The sequence below is a fragment of the Puma concolor genome, chromosome D2 (genome assembly GCF_028749965.1).
Source record: "Puma concolor isolate L17-30 chromosome D2, mPumCon1.1.hap2, whole genome shotgun sequence".
NCBI lineage: Eukaryota > Metazoa > Chordata > Mammalia > Carnivora > Felidae > Puma > Puma concolor.
In genome coordinates, this window is record NC_141677.1 from 72,528,951 (window position 1) to 72,547,346 (window position 18,396).

General features: G+C 47.8%; 1 protein-coding gene across 22 annotated transcripts in view; it reads right to left on the minus strand.

Annotated features, from left to right (window-relative positions):
* The window catches only part of ABLIM1 (actin binding LIM protein 1), a 301,274-nt gene that overhangs the window by 140,477 nt on the left and 142,401 nt on the right, over positions 1-18,396 (minus strand). For all 22 annotated transcript variants that reach the window (XR_015241855.1, XR_015241853.1, XR_015241864.1 and 19 more), the window contains exon 2: positions 237-371. Coding sequence is in view for 4 of the 22 variants with exons in the window: in XM_086680950.1 (XP_086537076.1) it covers positions 237-371 (135 nt within the window). In the remaining 18 variants the exon portion in view is untranslated. The remainder of the gene's footprint in view (positions 1-236; positions 372-18,396) is intronic.

Consider the following 18,396-nt stretch of genomic DNA (forward strand, 5'->3'; position numbering starts at 1 on the left):
CCAGGATCAGGGCCCTCAGTAAACATTCAAAGGCCTGTGTACCATTAGTCTTTGGGGGACTTAGCCTCCCCCATGAGTCGGCTCCAAGCAAATTAGAGAAAATAAGTGATGCCAGGGCTTTTGAGCACTCACGTATCACCTGGTGGCCTAGCATGGGGTTAAAGGGAAGGGAGGGATCCTGAGGTTGAGCACAGATTGTGACATGCCTTTAGACCAGGAAGCTGGAGGCACCATACCTTTGCAGGTGAAACATTTTATGTGGAAATGTTTGGTCTGGACCCGAAGCACTTCACCCTTGCATGGCTCCCCACATTTATGGCAGTGAATGACAGGCTTCTCCGATGGGTGGTGAGGGTCCTGAGGGTGCGCCACTGGAAAAAAACCAACAAGAGACCCATGTGAGTAGAAAGCATTCCTACAAAAGGGGTCAATTACGGGCATACATAAATATCTGCATGATTATGTTACCCAATGAGCCACACGTTGTTTCAAGAAGGATGAACTGAGCCCCTCCCCTGTGCCATAATCATGAAGATACACTGAAAAATAAGAGAGCTGTGGCTTTAACAGTCCAGGGGGGAAAACACTTGACTTGGCCCTCTGGGAACCAGCAACCCTCTTTCTTCCTCCCAAACCTCTGTAGGACTACATAACTGGGCCATTAAATATATGATCTTGTATGGTTTAATATTTTGTAATATGTATTTGTCAAATGTCTTTATTTTGGTCTAGAAACACCTTTCGGTAAGGGGTTCACTATTGACTGTAAGCTCCTCAAGGATGGGGACAATTTCTTACAGTTCGTATCTTCCCCCCATTTTGTATTCTACTTCCTTCCCCCAGCTGGTCAGAGCACAGCAGAATGCTCATGCCCCAAAGGAGCTCAGCAAAGGTTTATTGACTCATTAGACAGCATGTGCTGGCTAGTTTCTCATCTGGTCTACCAGAGTCACCCCTGACCTTCCTCTGGCAGCTCATTTCACCCGCTGGAGGCCTATGAGGAGCCTCCTGCCGTGTGCACATGACCTGATACACACAGTGTGGGCGCTAACTTTTAAAACAAGAAGTTACCAATAACTATGGGGGTCTCTCCGAACCTCAGTTTCGTTTCCTGTAAAACAAAAGGGATCGGTTGGACCAAGGGACTGCCAAGGTCTTTTCAGGCTCTAAAGTCATATGCTGCGTCTCACTGGCATTGTTCTCCCCGTTTCCAGAGTTTAGCCTTCAGAACGTGGAAGTTATTGAGACTGTCCTGGCCCATAAAACGCAGAGAGATGACACTGTGGCCTGGAGCTGACCAAGGGTCTTCATTTAACCCGCAATTTCTCCAGCCAAAGAATGCAGAGAGGCACTTTTTGCTAGTTTTTTTTTTTTTCCCCCTGATTTGAGTCCTCGGGAGGAAGAACCATGTGATATACATAAATGTATGACGTAAGTATCCACAAACGCAGGAGATGGGATAAGAACAGCGAACCTAAAAATTAATCAGCCAACACAAAGAACAAAGATGACTTTTTTTCCTGCAACGGCAAAGCCGGGTAGGACAGGGGAGAGCTGTGGGCAGATATGCTGACACTTGATTTAGAGAGCCCGTTACAGCAAGGAGCTCGCAGGACACCACAAGTGTAATGCTGCATTGTTTCTCTGAGACCACTCTCACGTTCTCATTTCACCTGGAAAGAGGAAGAACGACCCAGTCCAAATAATCCATTACTAGCTGAGTTCTGAGCAACAAGGTGGTCCTTGGGAGATTTTGACTAGGAGCAGGTGTGGTTTCAGGTTAAACACCTGATCCGAATTCTCTGCCCCGGACCTGGGGAGCGTCAGCAAAGGTACCACCATTGTGACACGCCTGCGTGGCCTTCTCTGCCCCCTGGGATCGCTCTTGGAAATGTGTATTTACACCAGAAGTCAGCGTTACCAAAGGCAATTAAGGAGGGGCATCCTTTCCAGATTGCTAAAAAACAAAACAAAACAAAACAAAACAAACCACTGACTTTTAAAGTGATGTGTAACAAGGCCCCGAATCTATTTACCTGGGCATTAAAAAAAAAAAGTTTCGCTTGCGGCGCCTGGGTGGCTCAGTCAGTTAAGCATCCAACTTAGGCTCAGGTCATGATCTCCCGGTTCATGAGTTTGAGCCCCCATGAGGCTCTCTGTTGTCAGCACAGAGCCTGCTTTGGATCCTTTGTCTGTCCGTCTCTCTCCGCCCCCTCCCCAGAATAAATAAATAAACTCCAAAAAAAAAAAAAAAAAAAAAGATTCTCTAGCAATATTTGCTTTAAGTACTGGTGGAAAATATGACTATGAATTTTTGTTTTGTTTCTTAATCCTGCTTCCAGTGAGAATGGAGGAAAGGGATATTTATTGAGCATCTATCCACTAAATGGCAGGCATGGTGCTGAGTGCTGATGCACAAGTCATTCTATCCCATCGTCACCACCGCCCCCGCCTCTCGGTGATGTGAGTAATACTGTTCCCATTTGACAGATAAGCAAATGGAACAAGTTCTTGAGCAACCTGCTCAGGGAACAATAAGTAGAAGCTGGAAGCTCGACACCCAGGCCTTTCTGCCTCCCAAGCTTACGCTTCTCCCATACTATTTGTCTGAGTTGCAAACTGTTATGAGTCAGGCAAGGATTTATTTATCCAAGCTCCAGGGCGGTTCTGAAAGCGGCAACTAGGACTTGGCTTATGAAGGGAACAAACATAGTGTGTGTGATAAAGTATCGCTAGTGGGCGTGGCACCCGGTGAGAATCTGCAAAGCAGCTCTGCGGACCCCCTGAATCAGAACCCCCGGGGCCATATATCCAAAAATTCCTCAGCCCCACTGAACGAGGGGTGGGAATTAGGGATCTATCATTTTAGTAAGCTCCTCGGGTGATTCTCACCCACATTCTAGTTTCAGAACGATTTTCCTCTAGAATTGAAACAATACGGATAAGCAAGTTACAGGAAAGTTAACTGAAAAAAGCAATCCATAAGACCATCCTCCTCAGAAACAATACTGGAGCAGAGCGGATCTCTTGGCCATAAGGGAGAATGCATTTTTTGGATACTGTTGTGCAGTTTCTCTTGATGCTTGAATTCCTTATAGCTAAGCAAGTAAGCCGTGCTGAGTAATGATGAGGGAAGGAAAATATCATTTCACTTCTTGGCTTTCCCCTTTGTCTCAACGAAGGTGCCAGACCGACTGCCGGCACCAGCCACAAAGGTCAGAATTGGGATCAGCATCTGTATTTTGCAAGCATTTCCCTCTGAAAATATATATTACACCATGTCCTCCTGCCCAGAGGTGACCTTTGTTCTCACCCAGAGATGAGCACAGCCTACATCGTGTCTACTTGCCTTTCCATCATACATCAGCCTCGGTAGGCAGACACATATCAGAACAACGCCCTTGTGAAGATCTGGGCTTTCCTTATTAGAGAATGCAGAATCCAAAGACCAAAAGAAGAGTGTTCATTTCACCCCAACAACATCGACAAAAGAATCTCGCTCCTTTTTAAAGAAGAATAAAGAAGTTCATTTTACCCAAGTGCCTTTGGCAGTTTGGTTAACACCACATGTATGTTCGTTGGCTCAAGTCTACACGTTTTGAAATAATGCTGAGTCAGTCGCGATATGGCAATGACAGTAATTCCACCCTCCTCTTAACACCTGCTGGCTCTGTTGCTAATTTTTACGCCACTGAGCCATCTTTCAGAGCCTGGCTGGTCCCTTGTTCTACTGATAGGGAGACTGGGGGGGCAAAGAGCTTACATCCCTTGCCCAAAGTTACTAGCAAGTTACTGGCAGAGTCACATCTAACAAGCTTCCTGACTCTTTCTACTGTACCAAGTCAATGATTTACCCTGGAACTTTCATGGACATGATTAAAATCTTTCATGGCTCATCAGTTCGTTGCTAAAATAAGAATAGGACAGGGGCGCCTGGGTGGCTCAGTCGGTTAAGCGTCCGACTTCGGCTCAGGTCATGACCTCGCGGTCCATGAGTTCGAGCCCCGTGTCGGGCTCTGTGCTGACAGCTCAGAGCCTGGAGCCTGTTTCAGATTCTGTGTCTCCCTCTCTCTGACTCTCCCCTGTTCATGCTCTGTCTCTCCCTGTCTCAAAAATAAATAAAATGTTAAAAAAATTTTTTTAAATAAGAATAGTACAATGAAATACCAAAAGCATGGTCGCATACTTTCTGAACAGTGAGGAAATATATATGAAGAGCCACGAGTCCATTTGCCCATAAAGGTAAAGGGATTCCTCCACTATGTGACATCCAGTTTAGAGGGATTCTGGCTACTCAGATAAATAGCCCACCGCAAGCTGAAAAGTTTCACGCTGCCTGTCACAGGCAGACAAGGCAAGTCAGTCACATCTCTGAAACTCCATTAAGGACAGAAACCAAAGTGCCATTTTTGGATGCATTACTTGTGAAAATGCCTATGAGATACTGCAGGTGGTGAGGCTGGGGGACCGAGATCCGTAAGGCAATCCCAGTAACCTTCAGTGTCCCCAAGCAGAGGCCACTACAGGTATTAAGAAGGCCACAAAGACTAGGGGAAGTCCTTCCTTTTAATCTACAACCAGCCTCGTCTTGCCCAACAGACCAAGGTACTAGACCCCCAGAAACAGAACATCCGAGAAAGCGTATCTGAAATAGAAATCTCCTCAGCCGGTGACAATCACAAACCCATGACAGAGTACACAGCGTGAATCATGGCTTGTCCCGGATTATCTAAGACATTCAGAACCCTCTCCTGGGTGCCCTCCTCTCCCAAAGGCCCCAGCACTCCCTTAGCCAGCCTTTGAAACTACAACGCTTTGTGCCTGATGGCTTTCTGAGCGCTCACATCTGCATTTTGTCATTTCACTCTCAAAGAGCACTAGGAGGCAGGAAGGACAGGAACGGTCAACCCCGGTTAACAAATGGGCAGACAGAGACTCAGAGGGATGAAGTGACTCCGCCACGGTGACACAGCCAAGAAATGGAGTTGGCTGCCAACGAATGCAGTGCTCTCTACACCCAAACAGTCCCCTGATCACTGCCACTCGGAACCCTGTGATCATCCTTGATTCCAGCCTCTTTTCATGTCCCACTAAATTCTCTCCGCTGTCTGAGAGACAGTGCCTGAGCACCCCCTTCCTCTTGCCACCCAGATCCTGCCCTTCACCCCTTTTTCTCGGAGTGTGGAGAGTTTTCTACTCCCTGGTTCTTCTCCAATGTGACCTGCAAAGAGGTGGCACATAAATCCCCACTAAGTGTGGGCTGTGCTTGGTGACTTCTTCCAACGAGGGCAGTAGGGACAGGAGGGAAAGAGGAACTCTGCAGTGGGAAAATCTGGTGGGCACTACCTCAGCCAGGTGCTCAAGGTCAACATCAACAGTGACAGTCACAGTGATAGTCTGTACCTGTGAGATGATGTGGTAAAAATGGGCACTTTGCCTCTGTGATCTTCTTTCCAAAAAAAACCGATAATCCTAGTCTAAGCATGAGAAAATTCCCAGATTGACATTCTACAAAGACCTGACCAGTACTCTTCAAAATTGTCCAAATCACCAAAGACAAGGAGGCAGGTCCTCTTGTCACAGCCATAAGAAGCCTGAGATGATGTGGTAACTAAACCTAATGTGGCACCCTGAGGAGATCCCAGAACAGAAGAAGGACGTTGGAGAAAAACTAAGAAAATACGGATAAAACATTGACTTTGGTTAATAATGCATCAACATTGGTTAATTATAATGCAAGGATTATATTAATGTAAAACGTTACTGACCTGGGAAATCTCAGGTATACAGAAATTCTCTGTACTAACTTCTCACATTTTCTACAAATTGAAAAGTGTTCTACAAAATAAAGTTCCTTAAAGTAAAAACAAAATACTTCTGATGGACTCAGTCCCAGTCCATCAAGCCTAAAGTGCTCTGAGTAGCTTCAGAGATCTTCAATAACACGGTCCCCACCAGCTATTTAGATATCTAAGCTATTTAGTATTTGCAGAGTACTGAGCACTGTGAAAAGTGGTTCTGAACCAACCGCAAAGAATGGACACAATACTCTATGACTTGTTTATATAAATATGCCAATCCCCCTTTGGTTGGGCCCTCTGACCACTCCCTGGTCTACGATCTTCAGCATCCCCAGAGCCTTCACACATGGCTCTGTGCCTCACCTAGAACCCTTTCTTCTTTTCCTACTTGTCCAAATCCAACCTGACCCATGGGGCCGAGCCCAGCTCCTGGCTCTTCTCTGAAGCTGTCACTCTGGTCTGTGTTGATCCAATAGTCCATTCTCCCCCACGTCCTCCCGCACTTAATACCTGTATTGTCACCCAGCATCTGACTTTGTCTTGTTTTGTGCTTATTTTGCTTTTGTGTCACAATGTGTCAACCCTGGCCTTATGCAACCGCAAGCTCCACAGTCAATTACTCCAAATTTCTGGTTACTTCTCACTTCACGCATCGAATAATCCAGGTTGCCATCTCTGGACTTCTCAGTTCAATTTCTGGATCAGGGAAAATATGGTTGCCACCCAATACCGTTACTGGAGCATCTCCCACGTGAAGCTACGGAGTTCTGAATTCACGGCATCTCAGTAGATAACTCCACTCTATTATTACAGCAGGTACTATTTATTGAGGACTTACTATGTTCCGGGCATTAAGAGGACTAATTTATCCTTGTGATCACAGATAATTCTCACAGATGCATTATGGGGGTGCTGTCTTCTTATTCCTATAGTGCTGAGGAGGGTACCTCCGCTGAACTGGATCCCTTGTTCAAGATCACACAGCTAAGAAGTAGTCTGACTCCAAAGCCCGTGCTCTGGAGCACTGCACAGGGGATTTCCACAGGAAAGCCGTATCCAGCACAGAAGGAAATGAGACCAGTGCAACGTACTAGCTAAATTCTGATTACACAGCTCACAGGCAGGGAACACCCAGCTGCATCATAATCCCAAAGGTAACACCTGCTAGTAAATAAGCAGATGGGAAATAGCACTTCAAATATAAAAGGAAATTAGTCCAGGCTGCAGCAACTTATGGGAAAAGAACACTCACGGGGTGAGGGTGATACAGGGAGGAAACGCAGCCTGCCACCAGGACGGCCGTCCCTGTGGCCTCCGCCTTGAGCACGGGCCTGGATTGGAAAAGGGTCTCTTGTTAGGATTCGTCTGGATCTGCAATCACAGAATGATATTCTGCTGGTAAGGTCGGTTGCTGCTTAAAGGTGGGCTTCCTATTCTCCTAGGAGTCTACGTTGCCGAGACTGTTGGATTACCTAAAATATTTTCTGAGCTTCTACCCCATTAGTTCCCACTTAATGGTAAACACACATCACAGAGATGCTCCGGCTTCTCTCCACTCCTACTCCCCTTCTTTGTGCTAGAAGGGCACTGCTATTGAGCCCAGGAAACAAGAAACTCAAGAGTTTACGTTAAGTGCATAGAGTGCTTAATTTGCAGTTTACCTAAAAGTCAATTTCCTGCTGTGCCAAGTGGTAGTTCCTTGGAGCTACACACCGTAACCCTGTCATTAGCTGCTCAAAATGATCTTCCTCTTTAATTGGCTTCCACGACCTAATTTTTTTTATACCACGTTAGTTTGTTAATCAGGATTATTATGTGGGCACAAAACGCAGGGCTGCCTTGGCACTGACACTCCCGTCAGGCGGGCAGCAGGACGGCTGAGTTCTGGCTTCCCTGCCACCTGTCACCCTCCACTTGTAAGATGTCCGCACACTCAGTTCGCCTTTCTGACGCGGCGCAACAGGTCTTTGCTATTCCTCTCAACTAAAAGGCACAGTCAGCAACCGGTCAGCCGGGCTCCTGCTTATAGAAACATCCCAGGCTCAAATCCAGTTAATCTGATTCTCGCAAGGCAAAGAGGTCCTAGGATTATGATGATTCAGCCAGGAAGTTTCCTCCTTGTAAATTACATGACGCTTTGGCCCGGATGTGCTACACCTGCCTTCTGTAGAGGAAGGCGAATCTCAGAAAGGGACGTATCGCCGCCTCCTAAAAGAGTGAGTCCTCAGACACACCTCTAGGCTGAGATAACTCACTGAGGCAACACCCTTCTGTGACCTCCGCTAGCCTTTCTTTGACGTACTCAGTAATGTTACTTGGGGGTGCAGTCATTTGCTTAGAGTCCCGCCTCCCCTCCCTCACAGTAATTAGAAAGGACTTTGGATCAGGAGGCCGGATCCCTGCCTCTCAGGCCTGCGTTCCCGCCATGTGCTTCTCTTCCCCCGAGACGGTAAAGAGGGGCTAAGAATACAGGTCTCGCCTCCCAGGTGACCACATGACATCATCCCCTCCAGTACTACCCTAGCGCACAGAGGTCCGAGTCAGCAGAAACTGTCACCAGCCTGCATGAGCAGGCATGTCTCACGTATGACAAAAATCCCTTCTGAAATTTGACAGAGCCTTTTAAGGCCAGCCGGGAATCTCACATTGTCCCTTCCCCAGAAAGCCCATTTAGAAATGGATCGAGTCGGGGGCGCGTGGGTGGCTCCATCGGTTAAGCATCCAACTCTTGATTTCGGCTCAGGCCATGATCTCACGGTTTGTGAGTTCCAGCCCCGCATCGGGCTCTGCACTGACAGTGCAGAGCCTGCTTGGGATTCTCTGTCTCACTCTCTCTGCCCCTCCCTGCTTGCTATCTCTCTCTCAAAATAAGTAAACATTTAAAAACATTAAAAAAAGAAAAAAAAAAAGAAATGGATCAAGTCAAACCAATGGGCAGTGGCTTCAGTCGGAACCGGGCTGGCAAAACCCTACATCTTTACAGGCTGCTAGAGAGTGACCTCCTTGCTGACCTAGAGACTGGGACAGACCGTGGTCCCCCTGGAGCCATTCTGGGAACACGAGTTTAGAGACAGGATCACGGTCTATTAGCATCTGGGCCTACGGTGACGGGACAGGGTTTAGCTTAGGCACGATACCAATATTGGCTTCCACCCCCAGTTCCAACTCCAGACACCTTAGAGGGGTTAAAATAGAAAGAACCAAGACGTAGGTCCAGGCATCCCTGTGAGGTATGAACTGAAGTCTGACAACAGCACAGGAAGCTCCCGGCTGTCTTTGCCTTTTGTTTTGCCTGCTTTTACTCACGGCTCAGGATACTACGGGAACGACCGATTAGTTAAAAATAGCATTTTAGACAAACTAATGCAAATGACGGATATGTGCATTCGTACTTCGCGATTTATAAAAGGGGTCCAAGTATATTATCTCCCTTGATCCCATCAACTTCAAATTCGCCTCATTCTACAGCCATGAAAAGTGACCTTCAGAGACGCTAAGGGACTTGCCCCACGAGTGGGAAGCCGGAGCTGGTTTTGCTGTGGAGAGCGGGCCGTGCCCTGCCCGCCCAACTGTGCGGCCAGTGACTTCACCTTGTAGTTTGAGATAGGCCGTGGGAGGAGAGTCGGCGGGGGGGGGGGGGGGGGGGGGGGTTTACAACGTGGTTATTGGCAGCCTTTACACATCCAGGCCTTCTCCTGCCCCCCCTCCCAGAGCGTTTACCAGCACACCACGGTGTCCAGGCTATAATGCTAGTAAACAGCAAGATGAGCCTTTTGGTTCAGGTAAATTCCAAATTCTCGAAATCAGAATTTGAACCCTTTCTGAAAAGGCACTCCCACTCGCACTCTGTGAACAAACACAGCAGCTCACCTTGCCCTGGTTCTCTCTGGTGTCTGCACCCACGGCGAGGCGGGGAGGGGGAGACAAACGCAAATAGTTCGTGTTCCCAGCGTCCAACACGCAAAATCAGACACGATTTTACAAATGCTAGAACTGCTCTCTGGGTGCGGAGAAGAGATTCTCTTCCGGAGTTTGAGAGAGCACAGACGTCGCAAAGTCTATCACCGGGAAAGAAAAAATATGTTTGAAGTCCTATGCAGGACTGGGGGACAGGGAACAGAGAGACATTAAAAATATGCCTCCATGAAAACGAAATGCAACCTTACCATCCTCGGGAAATAATCTCTCATCAACAGAGTCAACAAATGTTGACCGAGTGATTGCTGCTGCGTGTGCTGTGTTGTGCAGGCACTGTGGGGACTCCAGAGACAGACTAGCCAAGCCATCCCTGCCTCTGAAGGCGGGGATCCCAGACATGTGCACAGCCCGCAGCAAGTGCTACCTGGAGAGCCGATCAGAGCAGGGAGAAAACCACTCGGGGGCTTTCCTGGGAGATGAAGGGTCTAGGACGGGCACAGACAATATGTAAGGACTTCTGAAGAGACGAGCAAGCACTAGGCTGGGACAAACGGATGGAGAAAGTTCCGCTAGAGAGGAGAGAGTGTGATTTGACACTGGGGGGTGGGCTGCAGGTGACAGGGTGATGGGGAGGACAGTTCAGAGAGCAGGGGCGCCATGAGCCCTTCGGGCCTGAAGAGGGGAGAGCCCGGAGCATGCTGGGGGCATGGTAAGTCGGGCCTGGCCATCTTCTGAAATAGAGGCTTCCTGGCCAAGAGCAACAGAAGGAGACAGGGGCAACGTTTCTAAACCCTTGACATTCCTATAAACTCTAGATCCTTACAGCTTAGTAGGGTAGATAGAGGGAGATGGAAGGAAGAGGGTGGGGAGAGAGAGAGAGAGAGAGAGAGAGAGAGAGAGAAAATGCGTGAGAATGAATGCATACGAATACAAGGTAGCGAATAAATCGTGTGCCAGAAGAAAATTATAAGAGGAGGAAAGAGAAACCAGAAAAATGCTTCAAGAAGGAAGCACTCCTATGGCTGTGCGTCAAAGGAAGGGAGGGACTTAAATGAGTGGGAAGGAAGAGGAAGGCATCTTAGACAACAAAGGGTGGGACAGGGTGTGTTTGGGGGAACATCTGGAAATCTGGTTTAGCTGGAGCACAGAGCGAAGGGCATGGTGGAATACAGGACAGTGAAAGACGTTTGCCCCTGTGCCTCCTTGGAGGGCAGGTTAAGGAACAAACTTTACAGTTCCTTAATTCTCTCTGGGTGGAGGTCTTGAGTGGAGTGATAGAATCAGAGAATAGTCTAGCTTATCTCTGACGAGCTGTGGTAGGACTGTTTTTCAGCCCACAGTGTAGGCAAACTGGGAGCCCCCTGCCCTCACAGGATGGCGTGCAGGGAGAGGTCACCCCAGTGGGTGAGCCAGTCACCGCATAGGTTCTGGTCAGAGAGATTTGGTGTGAATCCTGGCCGCACCCCTCTCAGCAGTATGATCTCAAAACAAGTTACCTTTCTTCCCGAAGCCTCAATTTCCCCTCCTGTAAAATGAGGATAAATCCTACTTTTGATACTTGGGAGGATACATGAGTTAATGTATGTAAAGTGCTCAGCACTCTTCCTGACAGCTCGTGAGTGTTCAAGAAACGGAAGCCATCGTTGTTTCCGTGGAGTTTCAATGCAGCAACATGGTGGGTCACACCTTAAGGTCCTCGATCATAAATACCCACGCACTCCACCTCAAAGTCAAATATGCTGAATTTCCTGTCCTGCTCTCTTCTGTGACTATTGGCAATGACACTTGCTTTTCTGCTGTGCGATACCCAGCGAATGGTCAATTCACCCAAGGAACCTTACAGCTTCCAATGTATCCATTCCAGCTTATCCCATCGGGCTGTAAACAGTAGGATTTGCCTTATTAAATTCACATTTCATACAATTCACACAAGTCACCTGTTTAAAGCGCACGACTCGACGGCTTGGGGTATATTCACAGGGCTGTGTGACCATCGTCACAATCTAACTTTGGAATATTTTCATCACCCCCAAAAGAAACCTCATACACCTTAGCAGTTACTCCCAGATCCTGCCCCTGTTCAGTCCTTGGCAACCCCCAATCCATTTTCTGTCTCTGTAGATGTTAACCAGCAGGTTTGACTAGTGTGTGTTAGTCTCAGCTTTTCCACATTTGCTCAGCCATCAAAGGGAACGACTGTAGATACATAAGCAGCTAGGATCCACCCAAACCCTCTACACATCTCATACCTTATTGAGGCACGAAATCCTCCCCACTCCCCAGCACATCCCCACCCTAAAAAAAAAAAAAGCCCTCATTATCATTTCATCTCTGCTGCCCTCTTGGGAAAGACCCCATGAAAAGAAAAAAAATATATGAGCAAGATACCATCAGACCCAGTTCATGACTCATGTGGGAATTTTCACACTCACCGCTTGCCCAGAGGGATGTCAACACCAGTGTCGGCACCAGAGATGGGTCAGAAAATTAGAAACAATGAGATATGCCTAGGAGTGATTGATCCCCTCACCAAGCAGGGTGTCTGGGGGGCTTACTGAACAGTTAGGGGGAATGTGTCTTCACTGTGGGTCCGTGACTCATTCGCGCAATCCCTGTGTCGCACAGCAACCACAATGATAGTTTAGGACAAAATCTGAGCACACCGTTCCACTGACCAAGCCCTCTAAGTGCTTTCATCACACTGCCCAGGATGCCCCCTGTGGTCCCGGAGCCCTGCCCACCTCTTCAGCCTCCCCAGGAGTCTCCAGCTCCCAGGCTCCAGTTCCCACAGCTTCAGGATCTCCAGATGCTCCCATCCCGCCCCCAAAAGGCTCGTCCCCTAGCTGCTTCCGTCTTCTGGTCTTATCCTAAAGCAGCTTACAGCTCTCAGAGGGCTTTCCCCAAACTATCTACATAAAGGCCGTCTCCCGGCTTTCCCACTACCCTATCTCCTTCCTTGCTTTATTCTCATAATCTAAACATTCTGTGTATTTTCCATGCTCTCCACCACAAGGCAACTGCCACTGTGTCCCCAGGATCTCGCACAGTCCTGGCATAAGGTCCACGCTCCCTAAATGTGTGTTCAATCCATTCATTCATTGAACATGAGTCTCGTTCTCTTTCTTCACAACAGCCTCCAGGGGAAACTGCAAGCAAGTTGAATACCTTGGGTTCACGACAGTGTCTATCCATTAGGTAATTCTGGTGATGGCAATACACTCAACTAATGACATAAGATACAATGCTTGCTTAAGTCTCAGGCTCAGAAAAAAAACAAAAGCTGAAGGGATGAGCTTACTGACGGACCAGTCTCAAATCAAGTCTGGCTAAGTTTCGGAGAACCACACAGCAAAGCACAATGGCCAACCGAACGGACCTTTGAGGAAGAACCGAAGTGGCACCAGAACCTTGGAAATGCTCCCTACAGTGTCCCCCGAGCATGACATGAGGCTGTGGAAGAGTCGGTAGGACCCCTGCAGGTGGGTGGTCCACTTCTTCCAGGAAGAATCTGGAAGAACTTTAAAACCACTGCTTTTACCGAGTCCACAGGGTCCTGAAACCAAGTCATTATTAGATACCTCATTTCATTCCACGGCAGAAAGACAGGGTAGAGTCGTCAGTGGTCCTGGAGCAGCTTGGCATGACAAAGGTTTACAGTGTTGCTCTGCTTGAGGCAAACTGCAAAGAGATTGCCCAGCAGAAATGGGGGAGGGGGGGAGGCTTCACTAGTTCCTTAATTTATCTATCTCAGTTCTGTTTATTTACCTGAGTCCTGAAACCAATCTGATGACTTAACTCCACCACAACGAACACGGTGCCCCTGATTTTACTCAGCCAAGAGGAATGATAACAGTAATAGCAAGAACAGACCATCACAGGGCTCTTGCCATGTGCCAGGCATTGTTGTAAATGCTTCACACATATCAATGGATTCAATTCTCACCATAGCCCTATGAAGTTGGTGCTTACAATATCTTTATTTTCTGATGAGGAAATTGAGGCACAGGGAAGCTAAATGCCTTGTCCAGGGTCACATAATCAGTAAAGGGTAGAGCTGGGATGTGACCCCAGGCAGTCTGGCTGCAAATCTCCCACTCGTAAACACAACTTGTCTCTCACGTAAACCTCTCAAATCCTGAAGGCTCAGGGGATAATTCTACAAAGCCACAAAGGCGAATGGCAGGATAGTTATACCACAAGCAACAAATGAGAAAGAAACGGACAAACAAACACGGGGAAGCGTGCTGTGAGTTCAGGCTCTGAACCTGTCTCTCCTGGAAATCCTATCCGAAGGCGGTGTGGCACTGCCCTCCATCCATTGCAAATTTCATTCTTCTAACCACCCACGTGTTACTCTCATTTTCTCTGCAAGGGATCTTTCGCTCTGGACTGTGTACCTACCCTGCTACTTTAAAAAAAAACTCTCCAGGTCAACTGACCTTCATTCACTTTATTGAGCACCTACTGCAAGATCCATGTTTGAAGCCTTTGCAGATATCATCTCATTTAAATTAATCCTGACAATAAAATATGGAGATGGTCGAATGGTTTTTCTCCAGTGTTTTTATTGTTTTATCAAAGTTTAAGAGACTAAATACGCCTATATTCATAAAAAACCAAATATGTTTCCAATGCATGACGGCAACACTCTCTACTCCTCGTCCTGCCCCACAGGCAGATGTGTTCAACGTTTGGTGCTTTTCTGGCCTTCAACACTACATTTCTTTTTTTCTCTTTTTTCTTTTTTTGAGAGAGAGACAGATTGTGAGCAGGGGAGGGGCGGAGAGAGAGGGAGGCACAAAATCCGAAGCAGGCTCCAAGCTCCGAGCTGTCAGCACAGAGCCCGATGTGGGGCTCGAACTCACAAACTGTGAGATCGTGACCTGAGCCGAAGTCGGACACTTAACCGACTGAGCCACCCAGGCGCCCATTATTATTTTTTTAAGCGGGTTTTTTGTTGCAGACACAGCAATAAGGCTTCCCCGTGCTTAAACTCATCAGATAGCTTACCAAACCTCCCCCACCTGGAGAGAAAAGGGGGCATTCTCAGTACCGTTGTTCACTGAAGAAAAAATGGAATCTCCGGAAGGGTAAGAGTTTGGCTCCCTGTCCTCTGGGAGGTAAGCAGCGGAGACGTGTTCATCTGATACTATTTGCCAGCGTTCACCCCTGGGCAGCGCGCCGCCTCCAGGTAAATAAGATGTACCGCCTATGGGCTGCACAACCCCAGAGGGTCCTGCTCCACTACAGGAGGATCAGAACAGCGCCCTGGAGGGAAGCGACGCACAGGCTGTGTAACAAAAGGGCTTTCCCACCTCTCCAAATGCCCCCAGATTGCTTGCACGGTACCGGCCCCCTGCCTAATAGTTTGTATCGGCTTCCCTCTGTGCTAGCAAGCTGCAGCTCTCTGTCTGGCCTTGTTGGCTTGATTCATGTTTCGGCTCTGCCTTCCCTGCCCACTTATTATGCAAACCCACAATATTAGCGCCTCCGCCCTGCGGTTGTGTGGCTTTCGCGGTGGGCGTGGCCTTTCCCTGAGGGCGTCTCCAGTCACACCAGCTCCCTCCGATGGCAAGAGGCCACACTTGGCCTCTTGTTTCGAAAGTCCCAGCTCACTGAGAGTCCTGTTGCACACTGCAGGGGTGCCTCTCACTCGAGACGGGAGTGATGGCAGAAGTGTCCTGAACCGGAAGAAGGACCACAACTTTCCTGCTATGCTGAAGGCTTGCTATCACAACTCAGCTCTCAGACGTTCCTGAGTGAGGGGTGACTTCTCTCCAAAGCCCCCAAACTACAGTATTTCTGGAAGCGCTCAGATATGTCAAACACGGATGCTATGTATATAGCACACGGTGCCCCACAGACGAAGCAGAAGAGCGGCTGCACTGATGGTGGGTGAGACGATGCTCGACAGGCTGTGCCAGCCCTGAACTTGCCCTTCTCTCCTTGGCTGAGATGCAAAACCAAGGAAACCCGGTGAGCAAGGTGACAGGAAGTGGTGATGTAGAAAAATAGGGCTAAATGAAAAAGCAGTTCCAGAAATACCAGGCTTAGAAGCTGATGAGGCCTAAACAGGGGTTTCCTTTGGCTTTGCTGCTAAACTTGAGCCAAGTAGCATTTTACTCGGCATTTAGCAGCGGGGTCAAGTCTTGATTGTTTCAAGCGCCCAAAAAGAGGACACCAAATTCTGGCCAACATCTGTTGAGGATAAAACGATCGCTAAAAGATTCTACGGTTATTTTGTCAAAACTTTTCCAGCTGCAAGGGAAGAAACCCATCTTCACCAAAGCACACCCATCGTACGAGTATCCAAGATAGAAATGGGGTGCCCAGGAAAGTACCTTATTCTGTCTTCATCCAACAAAACTTTAGGTTTTCAAACTTCACTTTGACCTAATGAAACATGAAATCAGTTCAACGGATCATGACCGGTGTATTTTAAAACTAGAAGAGAATAAGGTGCCTGGGCGGCTCAGTTGGGTAAGCATCCAAGTCTTGGTTTTGGCTCAGGTCGGGATCTCACGGTTGTGAGATCCAGCCGGGCATTGGGTTCTACACGGACAGTGTGGAGTCTGCTTGGGATTCTTCCTCTCTTTCTCTGCCCCTCCCCTCCTCATGCACACTTGCTCACGCGCTCTCTCTCTCTCTCTCTCTCAAGATAAACGTGAAAAAAAGTAAATAAAAAAGATAGAATATAGAGTAAATGTATCGTTTCACGTGACTTTTATTTTAGTCATTGCTATGCATATGCGCAGGAGTCCTGGGTCCTGATGTGTGCAAACACACTCCCTGCTGTGGTTAGATTTGGTGAGTGGTGTTTTAAACCCCAGACCACAACCTGGAGGCCCTGAGGCTGAGTCCTGCCCACAGACGTGTTTCGTTTGGCCCACACTAAGACTTTTTTGTCGTTGTTGTGTTTGAAGAGAAAGTTGCATCATTTGCCAACATTTAAACATCCGGAGATTTTACAGAAAACTGCCTATTTCTGGTCAGTCTTGGAAATTGGAAGCTCTGGCCACTTGGTGGATGTCTCCCCCTGAGAAGTGGGTGGGAGCAACGGAGTAGTTTCTCTCTTTCAAGGGCCACGCGGTCTGGTTTGCCCCAGTCTCCACTCAGTTAGGTCACCTGCCTAACTGGAGGCGTCTGCCTGTACAATCTCTGGTTTGAACCAGATCCTGGACTCCTTCTTTTTTTTGTTTAATTCTTAAAACATATTTATTTATTCTTGAGAGAGAGAGACAGAGCACGAAGTGGGGAAGGGGCAGAGAGAGAGGGAGATACAGAATCCAAAGCAGGCTCCTGGCTCTGAGCCGTCAGCACAGAACCTGACGTGGAGCTTGAACTCACGAACTGTGAGATCGTGACTCGAATCAAAGTCGGATGCTTAACCGACTGAGCCACCCAGGTGCCCAGTCCTCAACTTATTCTGACCCACAAAGCCCTCTGCTCCCCCTTGCTTGTGTCCATCACTGTACTAAGTGACCGATTAGATGCTCCGGCCAGACCCAGCTGGCTGTCTTTCCTCAGACAGAGGTTGTGCTTCATTGCTTCTGTTTTTGCCAATTCGACCACCTCTCATTTCCTCTTCATCTACTAGTTGTACTGTTATTCGTCCTTCAAAGCCTAGCCTGCTATGACCTCTCAGTGGAATTAATCACTCCCTGCACTGGGGTCCCATGCTACTTTAATAGTTCTCTGCCAAATATATTTCACATTGCATCATAACTATCTCTTTCCTTGTCTATGTTCCTTGCTAGAATACGAGGGCATTCAGGTCAAGAACTGTATTTTGTTTGTTTGTATTCTTGATGGCGTACCTCTTATTGGGTTCTACACATTTTTTTTAAAAAATTTATTATTATTTATTATTTTTTTAATTAAAAACAATTTTTTTTAGCGTTTATTTATTTTTGAGAAGAGAGAGACAGAGCATGAGTGGGGGAGGAGACAGAAAGTGGGAGACACAGAATCCGAAACAGGCTCCAGGCTCCAAGCTGTCAGCACAGAGCCCGAGGCGGGGCTCGAACTCACAGACCGCGAGATCACGACCTGAGCCGAAGTCGGATGCTTAACCGACTGAGCCACCCAGGCGCCCCCGAAATTTTTTATTTTTTAAAGTTTATTTATTTTGAGGGAGAGAGAGTGTGTGAGCAGGGGAAAGGGGTGGAGGGAGAGAGAATCCCAAGCAGACTCCACTGTCAGCACAGAGCCTGACACGGGGCTTGATCCCACAACTGTGAGATCACGACCTGTGCCGATATCAAGAGTCAGAGGCTTAACCGACTGAGCCACCCAGGCATCCCAGGTTCCAGACATACATTTAAATAAATATAACCATCTCCCCCACCTATACATACCATTCATTCATGTATTAGTTCATTCAACATCAGTGAGCACTTACTATGGAGAAGACACCGTGTTGTGGATACAAATTGAATTAAATGCCATCCCTAACCATAAGAAATATACAGAACCCCTCAAGGCCAATCTTCAATACTCCCTTTTCTATTTTTTTTTTTCCAATGTTTATTTATTTTTGGGACAGAGAGAGACAGAGCATGAACGGGGGAGGGGCAGAGAGAGGGAGACACAGAATCTGAAACAGGCTCCAGGCTCTGAGCCATCAGCCCAGAGCCCGACGCGGGGCTCGAACTCACGGACCGCGAGATCGTGACCT